This window comes from Otolemur garnettii, unplaced genomic scaffold, assembly GCF_000181295.1.
Source record: "Otolemur garnettii isolate 467f Iridium unplaced genomic scaffold, OtoGar3 scaffold00119, whole genome shotgun sequence".
NCBI lineage: Eukaryota > Metazoa > Chordata > Mammalia > Primates > Galagidae > Otolemur > Otolemur garnettii.
This window is the reverse complement of record NW_003852514.1, coordinates 1,520,185-1,535,934: the sequence shown is the minus strand read 5'-3', so window position 1 is coordinate 1,535,934 and position 15,750 is coordinate 1,520,185. Positions and strand designations below refer to the sequence as shown.

At 35.8% G+C, this 15,750-nt stretch overlaps 1 protein-coding gene across 1 annotated transcript in view; it reads right to left on the bottom strand.

The window, feature by feature from the left end:
* CDK13 (cyclin dependent kinase 13) overlaps positions 1-15,750 on the bottom strand; it is a 128,464-nt gene that overhangs the window by 38,193 nt on the left and 74,521 nt on the right. Inside the window, exons 6-7 of the mRNA XM_003797542.3 lie at positions 10,856-11,045; positions 9,900-9,956 (exon numbers count right to left, since the gene is read on the bottom strand). Coding sequence (XP_003797590.1) covers positions 9,900-9,956; positions 10,856-11,045 — 247 coding nt within the window. The remainder of the gene's footprint in view (positions 1-9,899; positions 9,957-10,855; positions 11,046-15,750) is intronic.

Below are 15,750 nucleotides of genomic sequence, written 5' to 3'. Positions count from 1 at the left end.
TCACTGTTCACGGCAACCTCCAACTCCTGGGCTCAAGCAAGTCTCCTGCCTCAGCCTCCCAAGTAGCTGGGACCACAGGCGTCCGCCACAATGCCCGGCTATTTTTTTGGTTGCAGCTGTCATTGTTGTTGGCGGGCCCGGGCTGGATTCAAACCCGCCACCTTGGCATATGTGGCTGGCACCTTAGCCACTTGAGCCACAGGCGCCAAGCCATTACTTCTTATTCTTTAAAAGCCATGCCATTTTGAAGTTTTATTTGCTACAAAAATTTACTCTATCCTAACTAATAATCCATTCATCCACTTAGTTAAGCACAAACCTTACTATGGGGTGGAGGTAAGGATAGATCTCATAATACATATTCAACCACCATGTTCTGACAATTCTACATCCTTACGATTCATCCAGTCTTTCCAATACTTGTGCTCATTCTCTATTTCAGGCTATAATCATCCTATCTAGATTTACTGCAACGACTTTCTAACTGACTTATAAAGGCCAATCCACTTTCCCAAGCGCAAAGTGATAGTATAAAATAAAATGTGAATGTATTATCCCTTTAGTACACATTGCTGCCTTCTACAGAATATCTACACAAGGCTTATAAAATCCTTTACCCTGCGAGGGGTGAGCAAATGCTCGCTTTCCAGAGCAAGGAGATAAAGCCAAGTAGAGAACAGAGCTGACAAGACAAGAAAACTTTAAAGAAGTTAATGATGCTTTAATTATCTATTAAATATTTTTAGTAAACTAGTTTTTAATAAACTTTTACAATAACCACTTTTTAGGAAGCTTTTAAAAGTTAACATTGCTAGAAGACAATGAAAATGATGGTTTTATTAAAGACAAGGAAAACTCATGACTTGTTCAAAAATTTTGCGAACTAGGGACCATGCCTCAATTTCTACCTTACTGTTTATTTACAAGAAGCAAATATTGAAAAGGTATGGAGACAGAGAGACGTCAATCATAAAGACAAGTTCCCAGGTAGGTGGAACATGGCCGATTATAAGCATCACCGAATTAGGTAATATTCATAGCATTATTAATAATATATTCCATGTTATGATTAGAATGCTGTTTACAAATGCAAAGAAAAAGTAGGAGAGACTGAAATTATGTTTTTAAACAAAGAAATTTAAATCCCAGGAAAATAAAATATTGTTTTAATATGAAAATATAATAAATCATCCAAAGGTAGACAAATAAATGAAAACCCAGAATGCCCCAAATTAACATGGATGATCTTGTTTATATCACAAAAAAACAAAACAAACAAACAAAAAACTGATGTGGCCTACATTCATGATGCCTTTTTTCTTCATTGATTAAAAAAAATTACATTCTTGAGGTCTGTCTACCCAGTCTTTTCACAAAAAGCAAACTAACTCCTACTGAAAAAGAACCTATTTCTCAGGTGTTTTAGAATAAATTTATGCACGTTAAAAAAAGAAAAATCTAAAAGTATGAAATGAACCACCCTAATATATTTCTGTAATTAAAGATAACTTCCAAAAGTAATAAACTCGATAACCCAGCAACATACACACACAACCCTTCTGTGGACAGTCTCACTATGTTGCCCTGGGTAGAGTGCCATGGCATTACAGCTCACAGCAACCTCCAACTCCTGGGCTCAAGCGAGTCTCCTGCCTCCACCTCCCAAGTAGCTGGGACCACAGGCGCCCGCCACAACGCCTGGCTATTTTTTGGTTGTAGCCGTCATTGTTGTCTGGCGGGTCCGGGCTGGGGATTCGAACCCGCCACCTTAGGTGTACGTGGCTGGCGCCTTAGCCGGTTGAGCTATAGGCGCTGAGCCCCTTCTGTCATTAAATTAGAAAAACAAAACAGTAATTCCAACAAGCAGTTACTCTTTGATGGCAAAAAACTAAACTTTGTAAAGATCCAGAAATAATGATCCTGTATTGAAAAACATTAAATATTCTGAATTTTAATCTCTACTAAATGTTTTCACCTATAAATCTCATTAAGTTTCTGAAACAAAGGCCTTTCTTTATCTCCTAATTAAGTAACACCTAAAAAACAAAACAAACAAATAATAAAACAAAAACACCAAACACTTCTTCTTTATAAACTTTTTACCTTAGAAAATATTAAAATGTAAAGTCATCAAACACGTAAATAAAAACACTTTCATATGAAATCTCAGGTGATTTTAAATATTTGATGTTATCAAGATATTTTTCATTATATGTTTAAGGTTCTTTCAAGTGGTTTAAAATAGAATTAAATTCATTATGACTAAGGTAGATTCAGAAATGGAAACATCATACAACTTGCTCAACTGCTGAAAGACTTAACCTATCACAAACTACCTTTAGCAAAAATAAAATACATTTGGAGAATGAGAAGAAAGAGACAGTGAAACTCAGCAGATCCTTTGCTACTAGAGAATTCTAAAAAGTGCCATCAGCCTGAGGGTACCCCTAAAGCACACTTGAGAAGCCCCTGGAGCTCCCCATCTAGCAAATACTTTTAAGGCAATCAAGGTTGGATTCAGAGTTTTACCAGGGAAGCCCTCCAATATAATAAACAGTCTTTCTGTCAAAAGACCTTTAATTATACCACTTGCAGGTTGTGTGATCTTGCAAATGAACTTTTAATTTTCTAAATTCCAGTTTCTTTACCTTTAAAATGTGCCTAAATGATGCCTATACCATCCATCTCAGACTACTTTCTCCTAAAATACTTCTTTGAAAGAGAACTATAAGTGATAAAAGTGCTGTACACAAATGCTAGTTAAATTTGTTCCTCCTCTTAGCTTTAAGTACAACAAATACTTACTGAAACTGAGTCAGGTAATCTGCTAACTAACCACTAGCAGATAGTTGAACCAAACAAACAAAAAACCACATTTGTAGTTGTTTAGAGCCTTAAAGTGTGATGGTAATACAGATAGAAGTTATAATAATGCATTATAAATACTATATAGAATAACGAATAATTTTCTCTTAACACACAGAGGAAGATGCATCCAATGGTGACTGAGGGATTCAGGGAAGATTTCAAGAGGTAATAGAACTGTTTGAAAAACAAAATTTGTCAGACTAAGGTAATAAGAAGGATAATTCCACACAAAAGAAAACAGCTTACATAGATTCACAGAGGCACTCAAGAGCACACCAAGCTTAAGAACTGCAAATAGTTCAACAATGCTATTATCTAAGAGAATGGCAGTGGATAAGAATGGCAGGAGAGAAACCAGAGTCAAGAAAACCAGTAAAATTCTATTGATACTGGTCTCTATGAGTCATACCTACACTGAAGGTGAGTGGATAACTCAAACTAAAATAGGACATAAAGTCAGAGGAGTAGACTTTTTCCTGGAGAAGGGGATAGATAGGTTTTATAGCAAGGTTAATTTAATGTACCTAGATCATTTCAATGGAGATGTCCAGTAAACAGGTTTAGTGATCAGAAGAAAGATCAACGCTTGAAATTTAGATGTGCAAGCTTTCAGCATTAAGGATATGAGTACGATTCTTTCAACAGAAGGAGATGGGAATACTTTCTCCTAAAGAATTAAATTGCCTTTCCCACTTTATGTCCTCAAAAATGTAGATACTGCTTTCGGGATGAAACAAGTACAATATAATCTTGATCTTACAAAGAAGTCAGTGATCTAAATGAGATTTCTATTTCTGAAACTTGTTTAGTCATGTTATGTTATATTTTATTATTATTTACATGTTACTACTAATAAATTAGCATGGTTCCAATCTTGTCCAGGGCCTCCCAGAAGATTCTGTGTATTATCTGGAATCTCCTAAACTCCATGGATTCATCTGTATTGGGAGGGTCCTCCATGTCAGTATCACCTTCTTCTATATCAGAATTAATCAAGCATTTATCATGAATTCATTTAATGTTTTAGGGCATACAAAATAGAAAATAATAAAATATGATGACTATCTCTAAAATGACTACAATTCAAGACTGAGTAAAAAGACAAGGACACATGTAATGATAAGGAAGGATTATGGAAGGAATTTTAATGCTGAATAATTTTATCTGGTTCTTTCCTCTTCCATAAATACCTATAGCTTTGGGAATATTTAGTTTTGCTTTTAATAACAATTTCTGAAAAGCCACTAGATGGCAATACTACCTTCAAGATGGCGTGTGGTTTGGTTCATCAGATGTGGTTATAACATAAAAGACGATTTTATTTTGATTACAGTGATATTTAGAATCATAAAAATATTTTTCGACATAAGTAAAGATTTGGGAGATTTTAAATCCTTTAATATCTTAAAGTTGAGAACAATGGCAATACCAAGATTAATGCCAAAGTTTCCTGATTGAGGATTATGGGTTTCATGTTACAGTCACACAAAGAGAAAGACAACTCATCTTTTGGAAAAGTAATGAAGCAATGATTTGGTAAAATAAAAACTCAGAAGAGGAAAATATAGTGGCTGAAAGTCTCAGATCTATATAAAATAAGTACTGAAAGATGAGTGGGTAATGGAGAAATTAGGTTAAAGAAAATAAAGTTCCAGCTCAGCGCCTATAGCTCAACCGGCTAAGGCGCCAGCCATGTACACCTAAGGTGGCGGGTTCGAATCCCCAGCCCGGACCCGCCAAACAACAATGACGGCTGCAACCAAAAAATAGCCGGGCGTTGTGGCGGGCGCCTGTGGTCCCAGCTACTTGGGAGGCAGAGGCAGGAGACTCGCTTGAGCCCAGGAGTTGGAGGTTGCTGTGAGCTGTAATGCCATGGCACTCTACCCAGGGGGACAGCTTGAGGCTCTGTCTCAAAAAAAAAAAAAAAAAAAAAAGAAAATAAAGTTCCACACTTCCACACGCAGAATGAGATGAAATATGAATACTGATGTTCACAATGAAAAAATGATTTAAAGTTTAAGGTAACGATTTTGCCCCCCAATTTTAATCGGTTAGTTTTCCTTCTTTCTTCTACCACAGCATACTACAGATGAGATCAATATTGGTCACAGACACTCCAGTACTAGCTGTTAACTCTATTCAGTTTCCTCAAATCCAAAAAAAGTATATACAAAATCGAATGAGTGAGAGAAATAGGATCAAGCCTACTAAAGTGATAAACTGACATTTCCATTTTAAAATGGAAAAAGCTTTAAAGTATTGAACATTTCAGTTATTCTAAGGTAGTTAATTACTTACAAAACACTTCAAAGTAATTTAACATTTGCACAGATTGGTATATTATAAAAAAGTCTTATGTTACCTTGCTTTCTGTTTATAATAACAAAGTAGAAATATGAATGAAATATCACAGATATTTATTTCAAGAAATACTGAGAAAATCTGAGACAATGGAATAAATCCACTAAAGATATATTTCTCTTTACTTTTTAAAAAGAAAGGTTTTAAAGGAATATCTAAACATCTTAAGTTTATCAAACAAAATGATACACCAAGTTTTTCTCTTAAAAATTTAATTGAGCAGACAAGTTCAGTATACATTAACCTGCAGATACAAAGTTACAGGATTTAAATTTTCCTGCTTCTCAAAACTCAGTACTCCTACATCAATCTAGCAGTGTAATAGGGACCATGGCCCAAGTGAACATGCCACACTCCTGACCCTTCCCTGAGACCCAAAATTGCATTTTAAAATAGAAATCAATGGGAAGTGAAATATGATACACAAAATTTTGCTTTAGTCAGTTTTTCTTGAACTTATCGATTCCAACAATACACAAATATCTGCATAACAAGAATCTATTAGATAACAATGATTATTAGCTGTTTTCCATAACCACTGAAATCTAACAAGAACATAAGGGGATTTACATTCCAGTATGTATTAACTACCATAATCTAACTAAAATGAATTACTTAGCAGATAGAATAATCAAAATTTCTCCCAAAGGAATAGCTACAGAAATGTAGTAATTCAAAAAATATACTTCAGGCGGGTATGGTAGCTCATGCTGATCCCAGCACTCTGGGAGGCTAAGGCAAGTAGACTCCTTGAGCTCAGAAGTTTGAGCTTAGGCTGAGCAGGAGCAAGAACCCATCTCTAAAAAAAAAAAAAAAAAAAAAAATACAGAAAAAACTAGCAGGGCATTTTGGTGAGCACCTGTGGTCTCCACTACTTGGGAGGCTGAGGCAAAGGGATTGTTGAACCCGGGAGTTTGAGGTTGCTGTGAGCTAGGCTGACACCATGGCACTGGCCTGGGACAACAGACTCTGTGGAGGGGGAGAAATACACATACACACACACACACACACTTTGGACCAACTTCCTTTTCAATTTCTACCAAGAGGCAGTATTGTAAACAATGTAAAGCATTAAAAATTAGGAGTTGAGAACCCTGAAACCTTAGCTCTACCAACATGTCTTGACCTTTTTAAAATCTTTCAACCTTACACAATAGCCAAGATACACAATCAACCTAATGTCCATCAGTGGACGAATAAAGACAAATATGCACAATTCCATACTATTAGCCTTAATAAAAACAAAGAAAACCTGCCATCTGTTACAACATGAATAAACCTGGAGGAAATAATATTAAGTGAAATAAGCTAGATATCGAAAGACAAATACCGTAACGTTTCACTTACATGTGGAATATAAAAAAAGCTGAACTCAAAAAGTACAGAGTGGGGTGGCACCTGTGGCTCAGTGGGTAGGGTGACGGTCCCATATACAGAAGGTCGCCAGTTCAAACCTGGCCCCTGCCAAACTGTAACAATAACAACAACAACAAAAAAAGCCAGGCATTGTGGCGGGCACCTGTAGTCCCAGCTACTCAGGAGGCTGAGGCAAGGGAATTGCCTAAACCCAGGAGTTGGAGGTTGCTGTGAGCTTTGATGCCATAGCACTCTACTGATGGCAATAAAGTGAGACTCTTGTCTTAAAGAAAAAAGTACAGAATGGAGTTGGTTACCAGAGACTGGGGGTCAGGGGACAATGTTAGTCAAAGAATATAAAAATTGAGTGAGACAGGAGGAGGAATAAGTTCAAGAGATCTACTGCACAATGTGGCGACTATAGTGGCTACTCCTATAATCCTAGCACTCTTGGGAGGCTGAGGTGGGAGGATCCCTACAGATCAGCCTGAGCAAGACCCCATCTGTACTAAAAACAGAACTCAGCTGGGCATTATGGCCAATGCCTACAGTCCCCACTAATCCAGAGACTGAAGCAAGAGGATCATTTGAATCCAAGAGTTTAAGGGTGCTGTGAGCTAGGTTGACAACTCAGCACTCTAACCAGGGGCAACAGAATGAGACTTTGAGTGAGACTCAGTCTCAAAAAACAAACAATGTATTATATTCTTTAAAATTGTTAAGAGAGTAGAATTTGAAGTGTTCCCACCATAAAAATTATGTCCGGTAACACATATTAATTAGCTCAATTTAGCCATTCCATAATGTTTACATACACTAAAGCAAGTTGTACATGATAAATATACACATTTTTGTCAATTAAAAACTAATAAAATCATCAATCCTCTCTGGGTCTTAGTTTTCTCAAATACAAAATGAGGGATATAGCTTTCTAGCTCTAGAACAGTTTTAAACTTTTAAAACCCTTTTCTAAAATAAAATATTAGTTGTAAATTAAACAGGTAAAACAAAAACAAAATAACGGTACTGAAAGTAGGTACTGAGAAATGGAGCTTGTCCATCACAATTCTGCCCACAACACACTTTCTAAGGGATTTTCAAAACACACTGCCTAAAAACTTCTACTCCAAAAAGCACTAAACAATGAAAATAATTTTCAAAATAATGCCACAGGCAAAGCAAGATTAAAAAATATATTTTTAACTCTGAAAAATTTAAACAAGAATTTTTGTCTGTTTCTTCAACTAAACATTGAACCACCTATTTCTACAAATTCCAATCAACTATGTTTCACTATTTAATTATGGGGGGGAGGATCTCAGGCAATGGGTACGCCAAAAGCCTACAGTACACCACTACACAATATATACATGTAATGAATTCAACCTGTATCCCTATCCAAGCCTATTAAAAATAATAATAAAATTAAGAGTGATACTAAAGAAATAATAGACTTGTCATAAAGAATTTTAAAATTTTAAAAATATATATAAACAAATCTGAAAATAAAGACAAGAAAGAAAAAGAAGCTAAAATAACTAGAGAGTTGGTTTTGGGTTTTTTTTTGAAACAGAGTTTCACTCTATTGCCCTGGAGTTGAGTGCCATCACATCACAGCTCACAGCAACCTCAAATTCCTGGGCTTAAGCAATTCTGCTTCCATCTCCCAAGTAGCTGGACTATAGGCACCCACCACAACACTCAGCTATTTTTAGAGATTGTGTCTCACTCTTACTCAGGCTTGGTCTCGACCTTCTGAGCTCAAGTAGTCCACCTGCCTTGGCCTCCCAGAGTGCTAGGTTACAGGCAGGAGCCACCATGCCCAGTGACTAGAGAGTTCTTAAATCCAATTAAGGTCATTATTTGTTTGTTTTTTACATAAAATCCACTATGGCACACAAATACATACTTTTAAAATTCTACCATATTTTGCCATGTACTTTTTTGCTCAAAATTTTAAGGGAAAAATAAATTATGCACGGGTGGTACGGCTCGGGAACAGGGGAGCCCTATGGGTCTCCGAAGACCACTGTGCCCTCCTGCCTTGACCTGCCAGGTGCACTGGGTTCTAGTCCAGGAATATCTGAGATATGGTGGTCAGAGGCAGCCAGAGTGGCCTCTACTGAGCACCACAACTAGTGGAGGGAGATAGGGCCATGGCTGCACAGATAGGACAGGAGCCTCATACAGGCCTCAGAGACCAACCTGGCTGCCCAGACAAAAGTGGCCTCAGAAGTTCCTGCCCCACCAGCCACATGCATGGCCATCTCAACTGTGGCTCCCCACTTCTCAGGGAGGGAAGAACTTGAGGGAGAGAGGGTAGGGGCAGCCTTTACAGAGCACGTGGCTACAGGAGGGCCACGTAATCTCCATTTTTACAGTAGAACATCAGCCCTCCCCAGATATGTGTCTCTGCCACTTTCAGGGGTGTTATCCTGAAAGTTTAGGCCAAATAACCGTGATTGCACATTATACAGGGGAGTGTATTACACATGACAAAGTGCTGGTATATTAGGTCTAAGACAAGGTCTATTTTACTACCAACAGGCACAAAGAGAGCCAAATTGGCTAAATACTCCAACTTTAACCTAAGAACTTCCATCTCTTCCCATCTTATACACTGAACTTCCTCACAATAGTTTGTTTAAATAAAATGTACTAGGTAATTAAAAAAATAATTATATAGGTATAACCAAAAAAATAAAAAATAAAAACCCTTGACGTTTAAAATAAATTAAAAATGGACCAGGCATAGTGGCTCAGGCCTATAATCCTAACACTCTGGGAGGCCAAGGTGGGTGGATCGCCTGAGCTCATGGGTTCGAGACCAGCCTGAGCCAGAGCGAGACCTTGTCTCTAAAAAAAACCCGGCTTTGAGGCCTGAAGCCTGTAGTCCCAGCTACCTGGGAGACTGAGGCAAGAGAATCACTTGAGCCCAAGAGTTTGAGGTTGTTGTGAGCTATGATGACACAGTACTCTACTGATGGTGACAACATGAGATTCTGACTCAAAAAAAAAAAAAAGTTAACTAATTAAAAACAAGTAATTTACAAAGCATATACTAAGGTTTTTCACTCACATAAAAATTAAAAACATCTTAATGTCTGAATCTTCATTAGAAATTTAAGCATCAATTTAAAAATTTTTAAGTTCATTTTGATCACATTTAAAGCTGCATATTTTTAAAAGAATCACGACTTGTAACTTTAAAAATTATTTTTCAATGGCGATAAATACACAAAATTTTGTAATTAAAACAGTTCTTCTAAAACTGGACTCTAATGGCCATAGCATTCACTTGAAAGTACTCTTACCTTTCTTCTGAGCTATACAATCGAGCAAGTCCAAAATCTGCAAGTTTTATCTGCCCTCTGGTAGAAATAAGACAAAATGAACAAAAGGCATTAAGCTACTCTGAATTGATAGTACACATTTCTATTTTGCCCCAAAACTAATAAAAAATACACTTTCATAGACTTTAACTTAAGCTCACATTGCAGTACCATCAAGGTCCAGGGAAAGGCAAGTAGTAGAAAGGGCAAATAATTAGTACTTTGCTTAGGGTAAATGTAGTTACTATTATTACCATAATAGTACTTTTGTTATTATAAGTACTATTATAGCTCCAGTAGGACAGGATTTCAGTTCCTATTTAGAAAAGTGTATTTCAATGAAAATAAAATGAGATAATTTCTATTACTTAGTAATAAGACACATTTCTTACTCAACAGCACTCAAAAACTTAGTTCCATTACTCTGATTTACATTCAACTTTCCAGTTTTTAGAAGGGCTTGGTACACAGAACACTTTCTACTAATTACAAATCATTTAAACTAACAAACAGTACCAGTTACCAGGGTTAAGGTTATGTTGTTATTGAAATATGTAAGTTTTAACTATTTGTATGTATACGTGTATGTATGTACAGTTCAAAAAAAGTTCAGTCTACACTGTCAGTGTCCTTTTAAAAAATTCTAAAATCTATTCTTATCCTAAAGCTGAAATCATATTACTAAGTAATAGAATATCCGTTCACATTATCTGGAGAAATATCAAACAAAAAGTCAACTATTATTTTACACACATTATGAACTATTATTGAAAGTTTATTTAACTGAACGAACACAACTTGAGAAGTAGCCCAAGCTGTAATATTCGTGATTATGTTTCAACAGTTGCATGAAGTAAACTGAATTTTAAATCCTTTTAACAAAATCTAGGTACACATTAATGATACTCATTTTATATATCAAAAGCTCATGTCCATACCTATTATTTAGAAGTATATTTGAACATTTAATATCCCTATGCAAAAAGTTCTTCTTATGACAATAATCCAGTCCTTCCATGAGCTGTCTCATAAATGACTTTATGTGATTTTCATTAAAATGAACCAAGCCTGATTCCAGCAGTCCCATCAGATCATGGTCCATATATTCAAACACCAGATAAAATGCACCTAAGAATGAAAATAATTAAAACATTAAAGACTTATTCCTATAATTATTCTATAAGTTCAAAATTTTTAATAATAAAATGGTGTGGGGAGAGAATCCTTAAAAAGAAGTGCTTTTGTTAGTTTAACAACATTCATCCTGCTCTCTGAATATAATATCAATAAATACATCCCAATAAAAATTCTAACCCAGTTTCCCTCCCTTAAAGAAAACTGTTAGAATTTAAAAAAAAAATAGGGGCTGGGCACGGTGGCTCACACCTATAATCCCAGCACTGTGGGAGGCCCAGGTGGCTCACAGTTTGTCTGAGCTCACAATTTAAGATAGGCGTGAGCAAGACCCAGACCTTGTCTCTAAAAACAGCCAAGCATTATGGCAAGTACCTGTAATCTCAGCTACTTGGAAGTCTGAGACAAGAGAATCTCTTGAGCCCAAGAGTTTAAGGTTGCTGTGAGCTCTGATGCAATGGCACTCTACTGAGGGTGACGAAATGAGACTCTTGTCTCAAAAAAAAAGAAAAGAAAATAGCTCTGTGATTTCCACATTGCATAGTTTTTAGGTATGATTAATATTAAAATAAATTCTTATTAAAATCTTGAACAAAGTCTATGGGAAGAAGCAGCTAAATAAAACCAGTATAACTCATTTTTTAAAAACTTTAAGTTGTTAAAAGAACTGCTTTAAAAAAGAAAAAATGAAAAAGGGTCAGCCCAGATGGACTTTAGGGGATTTCTATTAAACAAACATAATTTGTTTATATAGCTTTATATATTTAGAAAAATATATAATTTAAGATTACAACTTTATGCTGTATCAGGTAGAGTTTCACTTAGCAATTCGAGAATAGAAAACCTAATAAAATTCATTACACCTATGTATGAAATACTAACATCATGACAAAAAAGATACATGAACACAGTTCAGAAATAGTTGCTAAGTTAAAACAACAAAGCACTCTTAGTAAACTTTCAATAGAAAGAATCTTTAAAGGTTTACTATGGTACCTCTCTGAAACCAACAACCAATATCTATTTAATAGGAAAACGCTGATTATTATCCACAAGACAAAAAAATTCATTATTTCTAACTCTATTTTGGAATTTAGTAAGTAAAACTTAAGCAAAGTATAAATATTGGAACAGACAAAAATACAATTACTGGTAGCTGAGATGACTGTTTTCCAGAAAAATACAAAACAATAAAGAGTAAATGAAGCTGAGATGTGGTGGTATGTGCCTCCAATGTCCCAGTTAGAGGGCTGAGGCAGGAAGATCACCAACATCAAAGAGCTGAGCCAGGAGTTTGAGGCTGAAATAAGGTATGATCACGCCGCTATACTCCAACCCCAGGCAACTAAAGTGAGATCCCATCTCAAAAAAAAAAAAAAAAAAAAAAAAAAAAAAAAAAGAATAGTTGGATTAGAAAAAAAATCAGTATACAAAAAGCAACAGACTTCATATATGCAACAATTCACTAAACTTCTATATTTTAAAGCAAATTCAATAGAAAGACCAGTTTGTTTTTTCTTTTGCTGGGTGAAAAGGAGACTTAACTCGATAAAATAATTCTAGACTTCACTCTGAATAAAACAAACTATCAGCCAAAACATTTGTGAAAATAAATACCTGCCCTAGTAGATATTACTAAACATGATCTGTCATACTGTAAGGATTGACAAACAGTGGAAAACAGATCTCGAACATATATCTAATAATTGTAAGAACAGCCATTTTATGTCAGTGAAGAAAGAACAGACAAAATGGCATTTAGACAAATACATAACCTCATAGGGAAGCAAGCAGTTGTATCAAAGACAAAACTAATAAAAAGCAGACAGATTTCAATTCACTAAATAGAAGCACTGCATAAGAAATCAAAATAGAGGTAACAGCAATGACTCATTACAAATAAAGCTTAAATTGTACCACAGCTTAAAAAATAACAATAAAAAAATGACCAGCTAGGGAAATGTATTTGTAACATTAAATTAATATCCATAATATTAAATCTAGCTTGGCGCCTGTTGCTCAGTGGTTAGGGCATGGGCCACATACACTGAGGCAGGTGGTTCGAACCCAGGCCAGCCTGCTAAACAACGACAACTGCAACAAAAAAAATAGCCGAGCCTTGTGGCAGGCACCTGTAGTCCCAGCTACTAGGAAAGCTGAAGCAAGAGAATCATCTGAGCCCAAGAGTTTGAGACTGCTGTCAGCTGTGATGCCATGGCACTCTACCAAGAGCGTCACGGTGAGACTGTCTCAAAAATAAATAAATAATAAATTAACTAATTAAAACATAATACTGAATCAACACAAAAAAGACCAATTCCAACAACAGAAAATGACAACTAAAATGAACTGGCAGGCTCGGCGCCTGTGGCTCGAGCGGCTAAGGCGCCAGCCACATACACCTAAGGTGGTGGGTTTGAATCCCCAGCCCGGGCCCGCCAAACAACGATGTAGTCCCAGCTACTTGGGAGGCTGAGGCAGGAGACTCGCTTGAGCCCAGGAGTTGGAGGTTGCTGTGAGCGTGATATCATGGCACTCTACCCAGGAGGACAGCTTGAGGCTCCATCACAAATAAATAAATAAATAAATAAAATGAACTGGCAATATGCAATAGAATGCCTATGTCCAAAAAACACATTAAAAATATGTAAGCTATTAATCAAAATACTGCACACAAATCAAAGCAATAATGTACCACTTCTTTATAGCTAAAAGGTAAAGATTTCAAACAAATAAAAGGTAAATAGATACTGTTTTATATATAGAACCAATAGTAATTTGGTGTAAATATTCAGAAAATGTAATACAGCAAAATGTATCAAAGCTTTAAAAATTATGCAAGTCTTTCACATAGTAATCACTTTAAGCATAAGGAAATAAAGATTGTAAAGATTCAGCTATAAACATGTTAACCAAAGCAATGTAATAATAAAACAAAAATAAATACAAACATTAAGCCCTCCCCAAAAAGGTTATTATGGTACATCTCCTATCATGCAACTTTGGAAAATGTTGTAGAGGTACAGTTATTAATGTGGAAATGTACTGACCACACTGAGTAAAAGCAGAGTATCAAATACATATTATCTCACTATCTTTGCTGTTATTTTTTATCATGTTGGTGGTATTATATAATACACTAAGAGAAAACATTTAGAATTGCACAATCCAATACAGTAGCTATTAGCAATGTGTTACTAGTCCAAAAATACTGAGTATAAAACACGTTGGATTTCAAAGATTTTGTATCAAGTAAAAGAACATAAAATACCTCCTTAATAATGTAAAACATATTAAAATAATCTATTAGCTACATTAGGTTAAATAAAATATATTATTAAAATTAATTTCAGCTGTTTCTTTTTCAAATGAGGCTACTAGATTTTATTTATTTATTTTTCTTCTTTTGAGACAGGGACTCTGTTGCTCAGGCTAGCATGCAGTAATGCAATCATAGCTCAATGCAACCTCAAACTCCTGGCCTCAAGCAATCCTGGCTCAGCCTCTGGAGCAGCTATGATCTACAGGTGCACACAACCGTGCCTGACTAATTTCTAAATTGTTCTTTTGTAGAAATGAAGTCTTGCTATGTTGCCTAGGTTGGTCTCAAACTCTTAGCCTCCAGTGATCATCCCACCTCAGTCTCTCAAAGTGCTAGGATTACAGGCATGAGCCACAGTGACCAGCAGATTATTTTAAATTAAAACACAATGGCTCACATTCTATTTTATTAAATAGCACTGGATATTTTGACCTTTTGCCTTCTCAAAACAATGGGGGTCTGTGGCAAATGTAACTTGCTTTGTAAACTTTCTTACTCTGTAAATGTCTTTCTTCCTTGATAAACTCTGTTTTCACACTTAAAAAACACTACCAGTGGCTTAGAAGTTTAAGAATTGAAATACGGCGGTGCCCATAGCTCAGTGGGTAGGGCACTGGCCACAATGAAGCTGGCGGGTTCAAACCCAGCCTGGGCCAGCTAAAACAACAATGACAACTGCAACAACAACAAAAAAAAAAAAAAGAAAGAAAGAAAGAACTGAAATAGGACAGCTAAAACTATCTGGATATGAAGATGATTATTTTTTATTATCAGAAAAGTAACAGAACATAGTCATTAACAACACATTAATAGATGAAATGGAAGAGCCCATTACAGCAATAGTTAATTAATTAAATTTCCAAAGCACTTAGGAAATGTACAAAATTCTTCAGAAATAAACTATACAACATTCTTACAGACAAAAAAGTACATGTGAACAAATGGACAAAAGGGTTTGACATTATAAAGATGTCAAATTTCTCTATGTTATTTTTTAAATTAAACATAGCCCAATTTTTCAAAATACTATTAATTTTTTTTCTGTAATATATACTTACAAAGAAAAATAACTAAGAATAGCAAAGTAAACACCTGAAAGAAAAAGAGGGGATATGCACTAGCTCTACCAGGTAAGTAAACCAATATAAACACCCATGATTAAAAATGTGGGGCCAGGTTCAATGGCTCATGCTTATAATTCTAACACTTTGGGAGGCCAAGGCAGGAAGGCAGCTTGAAGTCAGGACTTCAAGACCAGCCTGAGGCTCAGCGCCTCTGGCTCAAGTGGCTAAGGAGCTGGCCACATACACCCAAGGTGGCGGGTTCAAATCCAGCCCAGGCCCGCCAAACAACGATGGCTGCAACCAAAAAAAAAAA